Raw genomic sequence first — 21,774 nt, 5'->3', positions numbered from 1 at the left:
AGGATCCAGCATGACAAAGCTAAATACCTTCTCTGATAATGAGATTATGTGTGAGTCTGTAATTCAGTCGCCAATAATAGACGTCGCTAATATTAAGTAGCAAGCTACTTAGCCCGAAGTCAGAGTGGGAGAGCGTGATCGGCGGTGAATTTAGTAGGGCAAATAGTCCAAAATCAGGCAATGGAGATGAATTTGGGGGAGTCATGATGTTGCAATAAATGCAAACGATACAGGATTGGGTTCCAAAGTTGAGTCTGTTGAAACTGATATGGGATCCAAAACTGATTCTGTCAAAACCGATATGGGTGACATAAAGTTAAAAATTGATTCTGTTAAAACTGATATGGGTGACATAAATGTAAAAATTGATTCAGTTCAATCTGAAATAGCTCTGATTGTGAAAGACGAAGAAGGTAAAATTGCTAGTGGAATCGAGGGATTGGTAGACAGAAAATTAAAAACCATTCGGGATGAAATGGGCAAAATTTCTGATGAAGTTGGTGTACTTAAATCTAAGGTAGATCAAGCCGAGAAAAATTTCAGTGATAAAGTGGAGAAGTTGCAGGCAGATCTGGGAGGCAGCTTAAAATTGTATGAGTAGGCAAGATGCTCTAATGGCTGAGGCAACAGAGGCTATTAGCAACTTATCCATTCGAGTAGGGAAAGGTGAAAAAGAAGTAGATAAAATAAAGGAACAAGTAGAATCTGCGATTAAAATTGAAAATGGTGAAGTTAAAAAGCAAATCAATGAAATAAAAAGTGAACTGAATTCTTTAGTTGCACATCAAATTTATACAGTGATCAGTGTTCTGTGGATGAACTTGGGAATGGTAAAATGTTTTGGAGATGATGAGAAATATCACCCAGTAAATTTTCTAATAGCACGCAAGGATGGTTTTGTAAGGGAAATGTCTGACAAGGCGAAGATAAAATTCATGAAAATAGATTTGGAAGGTGAGCTGCAATCATGGGCGAATATTAGTAGTGATACGTGCACTACCTACGAAATATTTGAAAGCAGTTTCCTGAACAAATTCTGGAGTGAAGCAAAGCAAACGTGACTCCTAAGAGTTTCTGAATGGGCCAACATTTAAATATGGGAACAGGTCGATGCAAGTATCTTGTAAATGTGAACTTGCGAGAATAATGCAAGTGAAATGTCCATTGGAGGTGCTTACTGAAATTACGACATTGAAAAGGCGGTTACCAGAAAATTTGCAGTGGGGTCCAGTGCACAGTCCTAGCAACTCAACAGACAAATTTTTGGACTTCGTAGAAAAATTAGAATGGGTGTTGAAATTTAAAGTGCCAAGTAAGCAGACAAATAGTTTTCAGAGTGGAGATCTTAACTACAGTCTGAGTAATAATTATGAAAGACATCTGGCAAGTTATCAACCAACCCCAAGAACGTAGATTTGAGGGACCGGTACCTGGCAAAATGAACCAGTGTAATGGGAAATCGGGGAACTAAGTTTCGCCACATCTCAGGTCCGGAGATGGCAAAGTAAACTGGCGATGAATAGGACACGAGTAAATAGAAATGTGAAGGTGTTAATAAATCAGCAGAAAGTTGTCAGTATTTTGAAATGAAATTAGTAAGAGATGAGAATCAAATTGGTAAATTTTCAAATCAGATCGTATGCAAAAGATGTAATCCTAAGATAATGAAAGATAACGATAAAGGCAATGATGACGAATTATGGCTAAATGGTTTGTTTTATGAATGTGAGACGAAATAGTATGTGAATGTTAATACAATGAAAGATTCTATGTGCCAAAAGGAGGCTGAGGTGGAGCTGAATTTGGTGGAGTTAGATGTCACAAAAAATTCTAAAGAGGTACTAACCAGGGGTAACAATTATAGTGATGAAGGTGGTGATGTTTCAGGTGATATTGTGATGGCGAAAGTTGTTGAGGAGGTTAATAAAGGCAGCATAGCATTAGTCTTGTCAGCTGTTGATGAATTTGTGTGTGTATCATGGATCTGCTATTAATGTGGCGCAGGAGCGTGTAGGAGAGAAAAAGGTATTATGCTCAGGTTTAAATCAAAACACAGTGGAATTGCATGACACTGTAGCTATAATTTACATGAAACCATGAATGGTTCATAAATGGTGATTTGTCGACAGAGGTAAATGAGGTTTTATGTAGAGTTTTATGATGTATCAGCGGCTGTTGAAAGTACTGTTTTTGAAGGTGTTTGTAATGATGTGGAAGTAAAAAGTAATGCTTTATTTCATGATAATGATGTTGTAGCTACTAATGTTGATAATTTTAATCGAAAATACAGTGAGTTTGATTCTAATATAGAAAGTGATATTTGGACATAATGGAATCTTAAGGAGGAATGTGATTTTACTGTAACTGATTGGCGATGGTACGGTAGAACATTACAATCATTATTGCCTCATTTTTGGACTCGAGAGATTTTTAAGATAGTGAGAAGTCAATGGGGAGAATGTGAAATTGAGGCAAAAGAAGCATTTCATGAATTACTTTGGGATGAGTACGAAATTGAGGTGTGGACCGAACAGGATGTGTGTGCTCTAAAGATGGAATAGAAGGGATGAGAAATAGAGAATGATTTATTGAGGGAACAGTGTTTAGAGCAAAAAGAAATGATTAATGTTCAGCCTATCATTGAGACTAAAGTAAATGACGAGAAAGTAGACGCGCTGCTCGATTCTGGAAGTAATGTGTTGGCAGTATTGGAAGGTTTTGTACATAGGGTAAAAAATAAGAAATTAGTATTACTACCTGTAAATAGCGTAAAAATTAAAATGGCAGTTGACGGTTTAAGTAAGCCAATAAGGCAGGGGAAAGTAGGTTAATAAATACGTGTATTTGATTATAAGATTATTTGGAGGGGTTATTTGCAATGTCTTTTTTCAGGATTTATTGTAGCTTGTTTGTTGTCTCGTCGCATACGGATTTTTTTTGGCACAAGGTCTGTGCAATTATAAAGAGATAGTTTAGACGCACATTTGGGTGCGAGGAGGTCGCAGAACTCAATTATTTGGTGAACGGTATCAAGTCAAAAATCAGTGCACAGTATGCATATAAATTAGGTTTTTGGGGATATATAAGGGATTTCTTTATGTGTATGTGTGTGTTAGGCTTAAATTTTTGGATGGTTTTATGTTTGTTGTAATTTCTGAATTATAAGTTATGGTCATGTCAATTTGGGTGCATGGAGGTCGGAGAAATTTGGAAAATGAAAATTAATAATGCTTACCTAGGAAGACAGATGTATGTTTATCTGCTTATCTGAGAATATTTTGGGGGAATAATTCAATGTCGTATGGAGTATCGATTTGTGTACGCAGTTTCACTGCACAGAATAAAACAAGGGAGGCGAGATTTGTTCATATTTGTTGTTAGTTTTGAGATTTGTTCATATTTGTTGTTAGTTTTGAGTCTAAGGGGGTTATTTAAATTAAATGAAAATATTAATTTACTGATGAATTTGACTGGGACTCTGTCGCGAGATGCCTGTCTCTAGTGGGACTTGAATAACGTGTCAGAATCATTGAAGAATTTACGAGCATCTTGCAAACTCTCTATATCAGTTGTTTACTGTGTAGTTTAGACCTGTTTGTTCGATTCCACTGGGGGGAAGTGTTCAGTGCAGATCATGGGTGGTTTCGGAAAGTGTCCGTTTTCTGGTATCTACACCCGATTAGAATGTCAACAAATTTGTTCCCACAAAATTATGGCGATGGAATGCGGAGCCATACAGAATTTTGGCAGCGTACTCAGCTTCGAATCTATGGATCGTTGGTGAAGACTTCGTTATGTCGAAAAGGTTCTGTGAAAGTGAGTGCAATGGTGCTGATATTTCTGCGGCATTTTAATAGACAGTTGATTTTGATAAATGTATAGTTTTATTTGGCATTTGATTAATATGCCAAAATTCATAATCTATGCTAGATAAAAGTTCCTTTAAATTTAAAGCATGCTGCATCAACACCACTACAAATAATTACACTATTTATCTGGTGCTCAGGAATTTATGTTATTGTATTATGAATTTGTGTCTTGTAAATTCTTAACATATATGGCCCGACAACATGTTACGAAGTGGAGGTGTGTGAGTTAATGAGCATTTCGCTGTCACACCTGGAATAGCTTTCTGCCGTCCTGCCAATCTCTGCAATATTCTTGTCAGACCCTATGCTCCTTCTACATCCATCTCCCTACCCTATGGCTCCAACCCCTGTGACTATCCCCACTGCAAGACTTGCCCTATACACCCTCCTATTACCACCTATAACAGCCCTGTAACTGGCAAAACATACTATCAAAGGGAGGGCCACCTGTGAAACAACACACGCCATATACCAGCTGTTATGTAGACTGTTCAGCTTTCTACAGTGACATGACTACCACAAAATTATCAATTAGGATGAATGGGCATAGGCAGAGGGTGTATACTGGCAACTCTCAATATCCTGTTGCACAGAATGCTCTACAACATGACATTCGTGACCTCAGCGCCTGTTTCACCACACATGCCATCTGGGTTCTTTCCCCAGGCACCAGTTTCTCGAAGCTTCTCAGCTGAGAACTAGCACTACAACATGTCCTTGGTTTTTGCCACCCACCTGGCCTTAATTTATGTCAATTTCTTCTGTCTCAGCATTTCTTCACTGTAACTACTCCTTGCTTCACTCCATTTTAGTTTCCTGCATCTTTCCGTCTATTTCTCACCGCTCGCCTCCCACCTCTGTTATGTACAATGAACTTAGCTTTACACTCTTATTAACTCATGCATGATGTTTAAGCATATTACCCTGTCTTCCACCTTTAAACTCTCAGGTTTTCCAATCTCATCTGTTGCAGTTCCCAACAATCAGTCTTTCTTTCTCATCCCGTATGATAAGTCTACCCCGACCTGTGGTTCTGGGTGACTTTTCTGAAATCTTCCCCTTTTCTTAGACCTCTCCAGTCGTTTTCCTTCACCCCTATTCCTACCCCTTCAACTCTACTGCATGATGAAGGAGCCACTGGCTCCAAAAGCTTGCCAATTACAACCATCTTCTATGTATGTGTTCTGCCACTGCTTGGTAAGTAGATTTTTTATCTATCCAATTAAATTTCTTTCTTTATTTGTCACATTTTGTGTGGAACACATACGAAACAATTACATAAAGTAGATCGACTTAATTGTTCTAGATATAGCTTGTCAAGTATTAACAATAAAAGTATACATAAATTACCTACAAAAAATAGTCATACATAAATATTCAGTATTTAAGTTTGGTAAAGAACACATAGCAGTGAAACGTAAAGTGAGCTAGTAGATGTTTTTTGCTTAATTCATACAGCTCATCCTCTTCACAACAAATGTCTCAGTTTTTTTAAAAAAACTTACTATTTAAAAAGTTAGCAATAATTAAAATTTTTTTCTTCCAGAATATTCAATTCTTAACGGTGATTATTTCCAAAATTCAATCCCATAGTTTTGTATCACAGATTTTTTTTTTAATTCCAAAAATGTGCACTTTTACTACTAAAACTTTTTAGTTTATTGATTATTCTACTGAGTAAATTTCATTTTGTAACAGCTTCTAGTGGGCTATGGAAATCGCCACAGAAGTAGACATTGTTTCCACAACATAGTTCCTATAATTTTTCAATTTTGCCCATCACCGATTTTTTTTAATTCCAAAAATGTGCACTTTTACTACTAAAACTTTTTAGTTTATTGATTATTCTACTGAGTAAATTTCATTTTGTAACAGCTTCTAGTGGGCTATGGGAATCGCCACGGAAGTAGACATTGTTTCCACAACATAGTTCCTATAATTTTTCAATTTTCCCATTAGCTGATGCATAGTTAAAGAAAATTGCTTTTTTCCTCATTACAATTTTGTACATTCTGATTTTGCAATGTTATTGGTTAGTGATACTATATATGAAATATAACAACTAATTCTGAATTTTATTTTACAGTTGTCTATAAATAGGCATGCCTTTGGGAGTATGCACTTAGTAACCAACTTCATAACATCTCTTGGTCACTACCAATCAACATGTATATTAATTTATGATTTATTCGGTGTCCAATAGCCAAATTGTACAATACCAAGTGTTATTCAGTCCTTGGTAACCTCATGCAATAAGTTATTTTTGTATCTAAATAATACAAATAATGAGGTGACTATGCACAGTGACTGTATAACTGCATTTGTCATTATGATGTTTGATAGACAGAACTTGACTGTGAAAGGTTAGCATAAAAATAATGTCACCATGTCAAAATTCCGTAGTGTAAGTGCTACCCTGTGATATATGAACTTCTGAAATTATTAACTGCAAAGCTGAACATTTGTATTTTATTGACATTAATAAATGTGAAGAGACTGCAAGAAACAAGACATCGATTAACAGCAGTGCTACTTCACAGGTCAGTACGCTTACAAGCTCAATTACTTCTCAGCTGTCTCATTAGGAATTTGTAGACAGAATAATGATGACTCCTTTTTCTATAAGTTTTTAACTGCAATCACATTCAATTTCAGAATATTATTGGCAGCTGCAGAGTGTGTAATTAGAGTGTTACCGCTTAACCACGATGAGATGAACAAGACGTATGTATTGGAAAAAAATTTAAAAGATTGATTAAAGGTGTGCTGCTGAGCGTTCAGCCAAGTTTGCTGCTTCCATTTTATGCACAAAATACTTCGACAGTCAGGACAGTCATCTTCTTTAGGTGCTGAAAGTTGTGTTCTTAGGCAGTGAGACAGATAAAAGTACATCTCATAGCACTTGAAGATGATGACTGAGTTGCCTGTCAATTATTTCATGCATAAAATGGAAACAACAATTTGGCTGAACACCCAGAAGCATGTCATTAACCAAAAACATCAAGAAAGCCTGAGAGATCACATTAAAGGTTGACGCCACACAAGATTACTGTGCTATTAACATTTGTCATATTTAGTCAGTAAGCTCACATTACTTACACTATGTAGGAAAGTGATATGAAAAGCTGCAGATTATGTGCTGGCATATGCCTTTGACAGCATACCAGATGGCACTAAGAAATGCTGTATAGCAGGCATTGAACTAGGTGTGCCTATGACAAGAGAAAACCAAGACATGCCACCAGGCTATGTGCTAATAACGCCTCCTGGGCAGTGTGCATATAGACCACCGCTGCCAACCGAGCTGGCTCAGTCTCTCAATCTCAGTACCTCAGTACATCGCATCGGGATTCAATTCACATTGCACCTCAATATGTCGCACTGTGCTCTAGTCTTCCACAGTGATAGTCATCGCCTCACACCTCAGCTAGCTGTGAGGGAATATTAGTCATTGTATGTAGTTGTGATATGGACACAGACAATATTTAAGAATTAGTATATGCTAGTTGATTGCTGTCAATCACAGAACTTCAGACTGGACAGCACTGAAGTTAAGTACTCAATTTGTTCCTGTAATGAAGTGTATTTTAACCACATGCGCATTTTGTGTTGTAGTGAGAGGAAACCAGCCACCAACCTATCATACCAACCTGTCCTCATTCACCCAGGAACCACAAAACATTACAAAAGGGCACAACAACAACAAGTGGTGATGAGTCCAATCAACAAGTTTTGTTTGCTTTTCACGTGCTCTAGGTTGCTGCATGGGAGCTGTCATTACAGCGATTCTGTTTGCTAATTTGTTCTCAGTGTTGCATGTATTACAGGAGGGGAACTGTAGAACTAATCTATTTCTTACTTCAGAGGTTTCTCACATTGCTTTTCTCTGTCTTTTCCTATTTTGCTGTAATCTGTTAGTGTTAAAATGGATACCCTGCCTCCTCCACCATTGCCCTGCACCTCAGCTACAGACTGTTCCAGCTCGGGAACTAAATCAGATTTCTCAGTTTCAGGACCATCAAATCACCACATAGCTGTTTACTTACAGTAATTGTTTCCAACAAGTGCCCCCAAACAACATTCCACCATTTCGGCACTTCAGTGAAAAACAAAAGGAATGGCTCAAATATCTCACCCAGTTCCAGGCCCACTTTGAAGTTCACTGAATTCAAGGTACTGTGAAATCTCATTATTTCCTGTCCATCATGGGAACCCCAGATTTCAGTTGTTTCGCCACCGTCAGTGGTATACCAGCTTACAGTGTCTTACTAGGTAGTGTAAACTCAAGTGTGGTTGTGGCAACTATTATAGTGACACGATGATCCTGATGCGATCACATATAATGCCCCTGATAGCAGAATTAGAGAACAGATTCTCAAGTATTCATATCCTTTGCTCCATCAAGCATTGCAAATATTAGAACAATTTGATTCCAGTGCCATTTTGATCAGGTCCTGATCTGTGGGATCGAGTCAACTCTTGCCCATGACCGCTCCACTCAGCCGCCACAATGAGCATGCACACTGATGCACAGACAGCCTAGTAAACAAGTAGTCAGGCCTGTAAATCTAGTGAATTCTTGCCCTCGCTGTTTTGGTTGCCATAAGTGACAACACAACATGCTGCTTCTGGTACAGAGCCCCGCGGGTTTCCAATCCGCGCCAGGTGGCATGGAACTCAATGACCACTAGAGGTCTCTGCAGCAGTCGCCACCGTAAGCTGTGGTGCGCGCACTCCTGGCCCGAGTGTAACGTGAGGGCGCCACTTTGGAGCACGTGGTCCCAGTGGCCAATAGCAACATACCCTGTCGTGTATTTAGGTGGCTGCCTCTCACTCAGCAAGGCAGTCTGGTATTCGCATTGAGTCGGTTGATATCTCACTTACAGACATTGTGTTTAAGTTGTGCTTACTTCCCGTTTATGAGTGGACGTTTTTTTGATTTTGTGAGGTAATCTCTTGTGATCCTGTTGCTTAATACTTCGTTGTTGATCTTGGTGTCTTGCTCGGTTGTCTGTCATCACGCTTGTCCTTCCATTCCCGTTCGTCCGTGTTGTTTGTTCTCGGGCCACTCCCATTCGGTGCCACCAAGTTTTCATTTGTGGCAACCCCGCGATCTTTCCTGTCCTAGTTACAACACTGCTCATGTGGAAAGAAAGGCCATGTCCAGACAGTTTGCTTGCAATGGCAAAAGAACGCCATTTCTGCCCACTCTTGCAGCAACAGGTCTCATGCACATTCTGTGAATTCAGCGTTTTCAGAACCTACTAAAGGACCTAGTAGCAATTCAAGTAAGGTTGTGCCCTCATCTCGCCTCAGTGCAGTGCAATGCTATTCCAACAAATCATTTGTAACACTACAAATTGCTGGCCATCATGTTGGCTTTCAAACTGATATGGGTGCTTCTGTATCTTTGCTTAATTGTGCCACGTTCAAACAGTTAAGCTCACCATGCCTGTCAAAATCTAGCATGCACCTCACTGTATACAACAGTCAGAAAATTCCAGTACTTGTACAGTGTAGTTTGCCTGCCACTTACAAATCTCACACGAGGACAGTGAAATTTACAATGTTGCTATCAAGAAACAGTGAAAATATTTTTGGCTTGAACTTGTTTGGCCTTAGCATCCAAGACACCGTACTTTCAATGACTACTTTCAACCCAAAAGACAGTGTAGCTAGTTTGCTTAAGAAATTTTCTGAACCCTTTTCTGATGGACTTGGCATTTCCTGATGGACTTGGCAATGCTAAGAATTTTGCAGCACACATTACCCTGAAAGACAATGCATAGCCTAAGTTTTTTCGAGCTCTACCCATTCAGATTGCTTTACGAGACAGAGTAGCCAATGAATTAAAAGAACTGCTGCAATCTTTTCCACTGAATTACAGAAAAATTGCACAGGCCATGGAAGCAGACCCTGATCTGAAGATTTTGTTGCATTACATTTACACATCTTGGCCTCACTCACTGAACAGTTTTCAGAACGCAATAGTGTGCCGATACTTTGCTCATCGGCATAAGCTTTCAGTACAACAAGGTGTGATCTTAGTATACACTGACATGGACAATCGTGTGTGCTCATTCCCACAGTGCTGCTACAGGATGTGTTACAACTGCTTCATCAAGGACACTGGGGAATTGTTCGCATTAAACAGTTAGTGCACCGGCACTACTTGGAGGTCATGGATGCCCACATTCAGCAGATGACATCAAAGTGTCGCACTTTCATGGAAAACCAATCTGCTCCATCACAGACATTCTCAGCTTGGGCTAAGACTCAATCCCTATGGCAACAAGTGCACGGAGACTTTGCAGGACCATTTTGGAACACTAGTTGGCTCATAGTGGTGGACTCTTTTAGCAAGTTTCCATTTGTGGTGCCTATGAACTCTACCATATCACATAGCACATTGCATTGAAGGATTGCCTGAAGTCATTGTTACGGACAATGGACCTCAGTTCATGTCACATTACTTTGAACAGTTTTGTGAATGAAATGGCATTCATCCTCTAACAAACTCAGTTTCACCCACAGTCCAATTGAGAAGCAGAATGCTTCATATGCACTTTTAAGCAACAGATGGACAAGCTTCGCACCTCCCACAAATGGGAACAGGTGCTGCAACTTTTCCTCGCCTCCCGTTACTCCCACCCATGTGACAGACCATCAACGGTGGAACTTCTGCATGGCTGCCACCATCGGATGCTGCTTCACTTGCTCCACCCACCACAGCATCTGGCATCGCCAATGGCCCACAAGTATTGCTTTGCACTACGTGATCTTGTTCTTTACAGGGTTTTTGGCCAACATCAGCACTGGGAGCAAGGCAAGACCCAGAAATGCATCGGTACATATATGTATCTAATTGCAGGTCCTGATGGTTTGCAGTGCTGTCACCAGAATCAAATTTGCATTTGCCGTTTGCCCCGTGATTCAGCTGCATTTTGTCCCCCAGATACATGCCCTCATGGGACCACATGGCCTTTGCATCTGCCCACTGGTGCCGTCATGGCACCCCATGATGAGCCAATGGCCATCGCACTATCGCCGCTCTCAGACCTGATGGACTAGGACCTGCCATCGCCATTGCCATCACTGCACCAGGAGAGGCCCTCAGGACTGTACGTGTATCCTGGGCAGTGTTTTCAAGAGGACTTCCTCTGCTCTCACAAACCAGATGGCAGGATACGGCTGGGAGTACACCACCCTCCACAGCTATGGCTCCCGGCTCCATTGTTGTTCACATTTCCAGTACACGACAATGGTATGGTGTTTCTGCAGGGGGGATTATGTAGGCGCATGCCTTCGCCAGTACACTGTTTAACACTAAGAAACACAGCATAGCAGGCACTGAACTAGGTGCACCTATCAAGAGAAGACCAAGAAATGCTCCCACACTACACACTGATAACGTCCCCTAGCTCAATCTCTCAATCGTAATACCTCGGTACGTCACATCGGTGCTCAGTTCACTTTGCACCTCAATACGTTGCACTGTGCTCTAGTCTTCCACAGTGATGGTCATTGCCTTGCACCTTAGTTAGCTGTGAGGGAATATTAGTCATTGTATGTAGTTGTGATATGGACATGGACAAGATTTAAGAATTAGTACATGTTATTTCACAGCTGTTAACCACAGAACTTCAGACTGGACATCACTAAAGTTAAGTACTCAATTGGTTTCTATAATAAAGTGTATTTTAACCATGTGTGTATTTTGTGTTGTAGTGAGAGGGAACTGGTCACCCACCAATTATACCACCCTCTCCTCGTCCAGCCAGCAACCACAAAACATTGCAAAAGGGCACAACCACAACAGATTATACTATCTGTATTGCCTAGATTAGTTACATATAAAAACTATTGTAGTTAAAATTTCAACATTTCTGTGTTTCATTTTTTGTGAATCAACTTACGAGCAACTTTACAACAATTCGGTCAATTACCTGTAGGAAAATCCTTATCAATTTCTACACCATGTGAGTTTTTACTATTTGCACTCCCAGAGATAACTTCAGAGGAATCAGTTACATTTTCCAGTAAAGAATCTGGATTAACCACTGGCATGATCATCACTCTGGCATTCTGAAAATTTATGAAACAGTCAAGTCATTCCAAAGGAGTTAATGATACTCTCTTTAAAAAATAACTCACATTACATATTAATTACAGTACACATAAAGAATACTACCAATTAGAATAAATAAGTTGGAGGAAAATTCTTTTCTGCAGATATACCATAAGGATTCCAGCAAGTTCCACTGACGAATCTTGACAACAGTGGGGTGTGGACTTTTTTGATTCCCTTCACCATTTAGCTTGACACCTGACAGTATCAGTGTGCAAGGTTTACAAGAACAAAACAATGAGTTAACCAAAACTGTATGAATGTTTAATTCAGGATGTGAGAATAAAGAAGACAGAGAGAGACAAATAGGATCAATTTCTATATTCTGTCATTAGTTCTCACTGGGTGTCAATGATTCTCTCTTTCTTTATCTTGAATGTTTAATTCAGGATGTGAGAATAAAGAAGACAGAGAGAGACAAATAGGATCAATTTCTATATTCTGTCATTAGTTCTCACTGGGTGTCAATGATTCTCTCTTTCTTTATCTAAAATCATTCTCTGCTGAACAGTGCTTCACTGGCAACATCTGGTGTTTACTATTGTAACATTCTTATTTCTATCATCTCATACAATAAATTACTCAATACTGACAACAACGTAAAAATACTTATTTACAATAAAACAACTGTTGTTGCTTTTATTCTTGTTTATTTTTTACTTTTGTATCAGAAATGCATTTTCCTCCTACAAATTTCCACCACAGAAAATACACTTTTTATTTGATACCCATCCAATTTTGAAGCTATTACACCATTAGTCACCAAAGTTGATGAGGATCAACTGCTCTCTATGACACATACACTAAACAGACAGACAGCATACACGTGAGATTGCTCTTCTTATGCAGACACAACTAAAGGTTTCAACCATACTCAAGAGTCACTTTCTGAGTTATAAACAGAAATCAAAACCAAGTAACACTAACACTGCAAAACAGTTATATTCAGAGTGTCCCAGGAGGAATGATGATTAGTCAGGGCTAGAACTGACATCTTTGTGATCTGGATCAAGGGTAAGAACACCCTACTCACATTTCTCCAGACCTCAATACCTTCTTTCCTAATTGCTTCACCTGGTCCATCTCAATCCAACAAGCCACCTTCCTTGATGTTGATGTACACCTCAAAAATGGCTAGATCAGTACCTCTGTCCATATCAAACCTACCAACCACCAGCAATACTTCCACTTTGACAGCTGCCACCCATTCCATACCAAGAAGTTCCTTTCATACAGCCTAGCCACCCATGGCCATCGCATCTGCAGTGACAAGCAGTGCCTCTCAAAATACACCGAGGCTCTCACTGAGTCCTTTACAGATTGTAATCAACCTTGTACAAGAACAGGTCTCCCAAGCCTAATCTTTCCAGTCACACACCCCCTCCCAAAGCCCCACCGTTCAGCCACAGAGGAGCATTCCCCACGTGACTCAGTACAACCAAGGACTGGAACAACTGAATTCTTTGACAGGGTTTTGACTAGCTCTCATCATGCCCTGAAATGAGAAATGTCCTCTACCCACTGTCCTTCTGCCTCCCCCCCCCCCCCCCCAAAGTGGTAGTCCACCACCCACCAAACCTATAAATATCCTCGTCCATCCCTATGCAGCCCCTGCTCCCAACCTCTTGCAGTGGTAGTCCACCACCCACCAAACCTACAAATATCCTCGTCCATCCCTATCCAGCCCCTGCTCCCAACCTCTTGCCTCATATTCCTGTAGTAGACCTAGATGCAAGACATGTTCCATACATCCTCCCACCATCACCTACTCCAGTCCGGTCACAAAAATGACCTTTCCCATCAAAGGCATGGCTAACTACAAAGTAATCTGCAACCACTATGCTGCATTCTACATGGGCATGACAACTGGCAAGCTGTCTGTCCGCATGAATGGCCACAGACAAACTGTGGCCAAAAAACAACGGGACCACCCTATTGCTGAGCACGCCACCAAACACAGCGTTCTTCATTTCAGTGACTGCTTCACACCCTGTGTCACCTGTATCCTTCACACCAACACCAGCTTTTCTAAATTGCACAGGTGGGAACTCTCCCTGCAATATATGCTATGTTCCCATAACCCTCCTGGCCTCAAACTTCATTAGTCTTTGTCCTTACCCATCTAGCTTCTTCCCTGTTCCCATTCCAGCACTACACAGCCCTTCATTCCACCAATGCACTCAGTCCTTTTACTTCTCTCCTTCTCCTCTACAATGCCCCCCCCCCCCCCACCCCCACCCTCTGTCTTACTTCCCAACTGCATCTAACTGCCTTACCCTCTCTCCACCTCATCCCTGCATCCTCCCACAGCACCACTTTGCTACCCCCAAACCTTACCCTTCTATCCCTCCCCCTCCCCATGTCAGCCACTTCCTTAGCCCCACCCGGATGCCTCTCCCCCATCATGCACTGCTCTTTGTGGTCAAGCTTCAGCTGCCAGAGACTGTGATCATGCGTGAGTTGTGTTTGCATGTGTGTGTGCATATGCATGTGTGTGTTTGTGTGTATGTTGTCTATTTTTGACAAAGGCCTTGTTGGCTGAAAGCTTATTGTATGACAGTCTTTTTAGCTGTGCCTATCTGTGAGTCAGCATCTCCACTATACGGTGAGTAGTAACTATTCCCTCAAAAAGTTTATGGTAAATAATCCACTGCAGTTCAAAAGGAATAATAATATTGATAATGACAATACCTGAAGGAAAAATGATTACTCCACATTTAGATTACCCTTAGAATGAAAAGATGTGCATAATGCTGCAATTTAAATTTTTGATCACTTACTCTGTGATACAAAATCTCTGATAGACAACAAAGTAAAATTTGGAAACAAATTGAAAAAAATTCTCCTTGTCAACTCCTCCTATTCCATAGAAGAGGAAACTGGGGTACGTAACATTTTCAGAAGCAACTTGTGAAGCATTGAGATCTGGAATTGTACATGTTTAAGGAATCATTACTTCTATGAAACTATACCTCAGATCAATATTTGTCTATTGTAACAATTGCTACAGGTCCCAGGCTGTCTTCCTTGGAACTGATGGTACCATGGAACTCCTGCCAAACTGAAGAATTCCCACACATTACAGCATCAAATGGATAAAGACCGATTCAGCAAACTGACATTGTTTCAAGTAACTTTTCACCTCATCAACATTTTTCTAAATCGGATTTGTATTGCATGTTACAAAATGAGATATAAAGCAAGTACAAAATATAGGATGTATGGTAGGTTCAAAAGTATGGCAGCTGAGTTAATGTTTGAAGCACTGTCCTTTATTCTGGCAGTTATTTTAAACTTGGCACTGTATTTGGTGATATACACACCAAAAAGTTTTGCAGCACCTCGGTTCCAAGAGTTCCAGAACTTGTATAGAAAATTGGAATAGAGATCAATATAAACATCATTTTCGCCCTTTTTATTGTTCATGAAAACCACACATTGCATGTTGTACCACCATACAGCGAGACCTCCAAAGATGGTGGTCCAGACTGCTGTACACACCAGTGCCTCTAATACCCAGTAGCATGACCTCTTGCATTGATACATGCCTGTATTCGTCATGGCATACTATCCACAAGTTCATCAAGGCACTGTTGGTCCAGATTGACCCACTCCCCAATGGCGATTCAGCGTAGATCCTTCAGAGTGGTTGGTGCGTTGCGTCGTCCATAAACAGCCCTTTTCAAACTATCCCAAGCATGTTTGATAGGGTTCATGAATGGAGAACATGCCGGCCACTCTAGTTGAGTGTTGTAGTTACCAAAAGGTTCAAATGGATCTGAGCACTATGCGACTTAACTTCTGAGGTCATCAGTCGCCTAGAACTTAGAACTAATTAAACCTAACTAACCTAAGGACATCACACACATCCATGCCCGAGGTAGGATTCGAACCTGCGACCGTAGCGGTCACGCGGCTCCAGACTGTAGCGCCTAGAACCTCTCGGCCACTCCGGCCGGCGTTGTCGTTATCCTGAAGGAAGTCATTCACAAGATGTGCACGATGGGGGCGCGAATTATTGTCCAGGAAGATGAATGTCTCGCTGATGTGTGTGCACTATCAGTCAAAGGGTGGCATTCCCATATCGTACAGCCATTACGGCGCCTTCCATGACCACCAACGGCGTACGTTGGCCCCACATAATGCTACCCCAAAACGACAGGGAACCTCCACTTTGCTGCACTTGCTGGACACTGTGTCTAAGGCATTCATGCTGACCGGGTTGTCTCCAAACACATCTCCCACGATTGTCCGGTTGAAGGCATGTGCGACACTCATCAGAGAAGAGAAGGTGATGCCAATTCTGAGCAGTTCATTCGCATTTTGTTGGGCCCATCTGTACCACGCTGCATAGTGTCCTGGTTGCAAAGATGGACCTCGCCATGGACATCGGGAGTGAAGTTGCACATCATGCAACCTATTGCCCTCAGTTTGAGTCGTAACACGACGCCCTGTGGCTGCACGGAAAGCATTATTCAACATGGTGGCATTGCTGTGAAGGTTTCCCTGAGCCACAGTCTGTAGGTACCGGTCATCCACTGCAGTCGTAGCCCTTGGGCATCCTGAGCGAGGCATGTCATCGACAGTTCCTGTCTCTCTGTATCCTCTCCATGTCGTCTCTCTGTATCCCCTCCATGTCCGAACAACATCGCTTTGGTTCACTCTGAGATGCTGGACACTTCCCTTGTTGAAAGCCCTCCCTGGCACAAAGTAACAATGTGGTTGCGATCGAACCGCAGTATCGGCCATCTATACATGGTTGAACTACAGACAACATGAGCCGTGTACCTCCGTCCTGGTGGAATGACTGAAACTGATCGTCTGTCAGACCCCCTCCGTCTGATAGGCACTGGTAAGCATGGTTGTTTACATCTTTGGGTGGGTTTAGTGACATTTCTGAACAATCAAAGGGACTGTGTATGTTATACAATATCCACAGTCAGCGAGTATCTTCAGGAGTTCTGGGAAACGGGGTGCTGCAAAGCTTTTTTTAATCTATGTATAAAAAGGTGTCCTTTACCCTATTTGAAATAGTTTTGCAGTGTCTTTCTTCAAATCGAAAGCGCTCTTAGAAGGTACAACTTTAATTTAGTCTTTTCATTTGTAAAATGTGACATTAATGAATAGAAACTATTATTACTTACACTCATCAACCCACACTTGCATTTGCAACACTCAAATCATTTTTATTTTTATGAAATAACTGGTCATTAGAGAGCATGAATTAGTAACTTATAATTTTGGCAAACCATATTTATAAATTTTTTAAAATGCTGTATGCCTATTCCATAATTTTATTTAATCTGATTGGATTTATTGCACTGAGAGACTTACTTATCAGTTGGAGTCAGGGCTTCAGAAAAGAAAATAAACCATTATTTATCTGGGAACCAAAGGACCATGACAGCCTGGATAAAGATTGAAACTCACTTGACTCCCTGGAAGAACTTCATCTGAAGTGTAAGCAGACATCAGTGAGGACAATCCATGAGAAAGGATTTCTTGAATTGCTGCAGAAGAATCATTGGTTGATTGCTACCATGAATGGCTTTCTTACCCACACCATACCATACCTACACATTGAATAATTTATTTTCCTGTGTTTAAACTGTTACTACTACTACTACTACTACTACTACTACTACTATTAATAGTGATGGTGGCAGTAGTGCAGTAGTAAAATTATTGTTGGTTGCAGTGATTAGGTGGTAGTCTGGTGGAGCCAGATTTGACGGAAAATTTATATGGGTGAAGCATTTTAATAGTATATGGTTTATTATTTGCTCCACTGTTTGGGACGTGCAGCAAGAGGCTGTGGCATTTCTCTCTCAGAACTCTGTAAGCTCTAGTACAAGTAATGAGTGATGATTCTATGTTTCTCTCTGATTTACTGTTTGACCCTTTTTCAGGCAGTTAACGAAGATGGCACCTTATTACCGTAAAATCCTATTGGCCACATTACATACCATAACTCTGTAGTGGTGTTTCTTTGAGGTAATGGCATTTGACAAACCTCTCACAATTTTCCCCCTTTTCTGAAAATGCCTTCAGAAGCTGATGCACATACGTCAAAATATCATACCTGAGCGAAAAGCTCCAGTTTTTGGCACTTGAATTCCAGCTTTAAGCAGTGAAAGCATTGTTATCTTTTGATTTCAGCAATCTTTCATTTGATTTGCTGGTGAGAGATACAAAAACATCTGCATCAATAGGCCTTGAAAACTTAATTTAACGCAGAGCATCAACACTTTGCTCAACTTAGCAACCAACCAATATTTTTTAAGTGTTTTTGCAGGACATTATAATTTTTACAGTGACAGCTGGCAAAGCAATTATCGGGATACAAAGCAATGTCACCTATCTCATACACAGTGCTGTGTAAAACTGGTGATGTTGGAGTGCTCAGAACGTCAATGAGATGTGTGACACTAAATGAATCCTATGACATAGTGAAAAGCAAAATATTCTCTTGTGACAGTAAACAGACATGATTTACCCCAAGCAGGTGTGTTGAAATTGTTAACTAGTTGATGAATGGCACATGGAAAATTTATCATGTGGGCTGGATTCTCATTCAATTCAGTAAATTATAATTTTTGTGTAATTACTTTCCAATGACAATTCCATTAGATCACACAAAGTTAATTTGCTGAAGTGTTTTCCACCACAGTAGGCTTATGTAATTCATGGTGAGAATGCACATACGGGTTAATAGTCACGTACCTAGATTGTCATTGTTCTATGTGATTCATTTCAAGAAAAATACATTTTCTTCATGGGTAAACAACTTCTTAGCACTCCTGAAAAACGGTCTGTGTGTGTGTGTGTGTGTGTGTGTGTGTGTGTGTGTGTGTGTGTGTGTAAAAGAGTGGGAGGGGGGGGGGGGGTGGTTATATTTGGTGACATTAATCTTTACCCAATTTGATATATTTTTGCAGTGTGTTTATCTTCAGATTGAAAGCACTCTTAGAAGGTCCAACTTTAATTTAATCTTCTCATCTATAAAATGTGGCATTAGTGTGAAGAAAATAATATTATTTACAGTTGCCCACACATTGCAACACTCAGTATCATTTTTAATTTTATGAAATAACTGGTCATTAGAGTGTTCGATAACATTTCTCAAATTTGTTGCTTATAATGTTGACAAAGCATATTTATGATGTTGTATAATGTATACCTAAATCTCAAATTTTATGTGCTCTGATTGGATTTATAACACTAAGAAATTTACTTATTGATTGTTGCAACTGAAAATCAGTTGTGGTGAGGCCATCATAAAAGAAAATAAATTAGTATGTAATTGGGAATTAAATAATCATGACAGGCTGGATACTGATTGAAACTCACTTTGACTCCCTGGAAGAGCTTCATCTGAAGTGTAAACAGGCATGAGTGAGGACAATCTATAAGAAAGGCCTTCTTGAACTGCTGCAGAAGAATCATTGGTTGATTGCTACATTGAATGGCTTTCTGACCCACATCATACAAGAGGTAGTGTTGGATGCTTGGGCTTCAGATATTTGATGAGGATCGAGAACAACAGGAAGTTATCTGCTAGCAATAATATAATTTTCCTTTTCTTTACACAGTTCAGTAGAATCAAACCATATGCCCCTTAAGGCACTTGTTGTTGAAGACTGTATCTGACTAATGTTTCATAGTACTGTAAAACGTTTTATATAGGAAAATTAAAATATTACTATTAAGAGGCACTTTCTAGATAGAAAAAGTTACAACAAAAGCAGATGTACACAAAGCATGTTCTGTAAACTTTACACACACTATAAACGTAATATTTAATAATGTCAGATACAAACTATTATTATTATTACAATAATGAACAATATCGATGGCGATCTGAATTCAAATGGGGAGTGCTGAGCCACGAAGGAATCAAGTCGAACTGGAAGATGGATCATTGAACGAGCCAAGAGCGCTGACAACTAAATTGGCGAGTGAGAAAAAAGAGTCACATGACTCATCGGCTGGCTTGTGATCTGATCTGTTCTAGTCCCAGTCAAAATAAAAACTGTCCCAATCCCAGGCAGGACAGTACTGGAGAATGGTCAAAAAAGATTGTCATTTTGGAACTGATCTGGCAGCTCCAAGTTTTTGTGTGTATTTTGCACACATCTTTTGCATTATGCAGTACAAATATCAGGGTTTAATATCATGTTGACAATGAGTTATTATAGTTGGAGCATGAATTTTGTTGGGGAAAAGCAGTTGGTTGTGTCCCTGTTACAGAAATCATCCTGGAAATCGCCTTAAGCCATTTAGAAAAACCACAGAAAATCTAAATTTGGACAGTCACATGGGAAATTAACCCTGCTCCTACAGAATGAGAAACTATAGTTTTAACCACTTTGCTTTCAAGATGATGCAAACTTTGCACATCTCTCTTGAATGTTTTCTCCATCATATGGGCCTAGCAGGTTGTTCCTTAAGCTTTGGTGAAGAACTATGCCTGCTGGTCAGACTACAAGTTCTCGCTGTTTATTGACTTGTTTTAATTAAGAAAGAGCAACCTGCTCCTGAAATAGTTAAAAGAGCTACATCCTTTTATGGAGTGAGCAACTGATGACTCAGAAAAAAACAAGTGGTAGCTCTTCAGATCCGAAACTTATCACCCGCGAAGTCACTGAATAGAACATACATTCTAGGGCAGTCTGTGCAACAGTGCCCCATGGAAGTTGGTGAATTGTCACATATGTTCTAGCGTTATAGTAACAAATTTCTCCAAAGCCACAGAAAAATGTGCTATAGATGACGTGTGTGTGTGTGTGTGTGTGTGTGTGTGTGTGTCTTGTTAATAGATTTTTCTAGCAAGAAAAGAATAGAAAGCGGAGAAAGGTCAGTTCTTTAGAATGCTGCATTAATGCATAAAACACTTTCTCACCTTTTACTTCTGCTCGATTTGAAATGGCACCTTTCATGGAGTTGACATTTTGATAGCACCATTGAAGAAACTGTCATTTTGGCCAATTCAATGCTTCACTACAAGAGACCATACCCTACAGGACAGGAATGCTTGACATTTCACCAGAGTGGGCATGCTGCAAGGAACTAACTTACGAACTGGTCAGCTAGTTCTCCATTCACTACTCACCACTTGCATACCACCATTTTCTCATCAAGCACTTACTACTCACCTACCACTCCTCACTTGCCTACACCACTACTCCACACAGATCAGATCACAAGGCAGCCCACAAGTCATTCCATTCTTTGCTCACTCACTGATTCAGTTTTCAGTGCTCGTGGCTCATTCACTAATTCATCTTGCAGTTACACTTGATTCCTTCTTGACTCAGCACTCCACATTTGAATTCAGCTCCCCTTCAATATTGTACATTATTGTAATAATAATAGTATGTATATTACATTATTAAATTTTGTTTACAGTGTGTGTATAGATTACAGAAAATGCTTTGTGTGCATTTGTTTTTGTTGTAACTTTTTCTATCTAGAAAGTGCCTTTTAACAGTAATATTTTAATTTTTCTACATAAAATACTTTGCAATACTGTGAGATGTAGGTCAATCACACAGTCTTCACCTATAAGTACTTTTAGAGGTATACTATATAAAGAAAAGGAAAATTATGTTATTGCTAGTAGATAACTTCCTGTTGTTCTAGCTCCTTATCAAACCAGAAAAAGATATCTGAAGCCCAAGCATCCAACACTACCTCTTGTATGATGTGGGTCAGAAAGCCATTCAATGTAGCAATCTACCAATGATTCTTCTGCAGCAGTTCAAGAAGGCCTTTCTT

The 21,774-nt window shown here is 40.0% G+C and overlaps 1 protein-coding gene across 1 annotated transcript in view; it reads right to left on the bottom strand.

Moving 5' to 3' along the window:
• LOC126418594 (carboxypeptidase D-like) overlaps positions 1 to 21,774 on the bottom strand; it is a 261,509-nt gene that overhangs the window by 53,309 nt on the left and 186,426 nt on the right. Inside the window, exon 21 of the mRNA XM_050085427.1 lies at positions 11,816 to 11,954. Coding sequence (XP_049941384.1) covers positions 11,816 to 11,954 — 139 coding nt within the window. The remainder of the gene's footprint in view (positions 1 to 11,815; positions 11,955 to 21,774) is intronic.

The sequence above is a fragment of the Schistocerca serialis genome, chromosome 9 (genome assembly GCF_023864345.2).
Source record: "Schistocerca serialis cubense isolate TAMUIC-IGC-003099 chromosome 9, iqSchSeri2.2, whole genome shotgun sequence".
Taxonomy (NCBI): domain Eukaryota; kingdom Metazoa; phylum Arthropoda; class Insecta; order Orthoptera; family Acrididae; genus Schistocerca; species Schistocerca serialis.
This window is presented reverse-complemented; position numbering and strand designations above follow the sequence as displayed.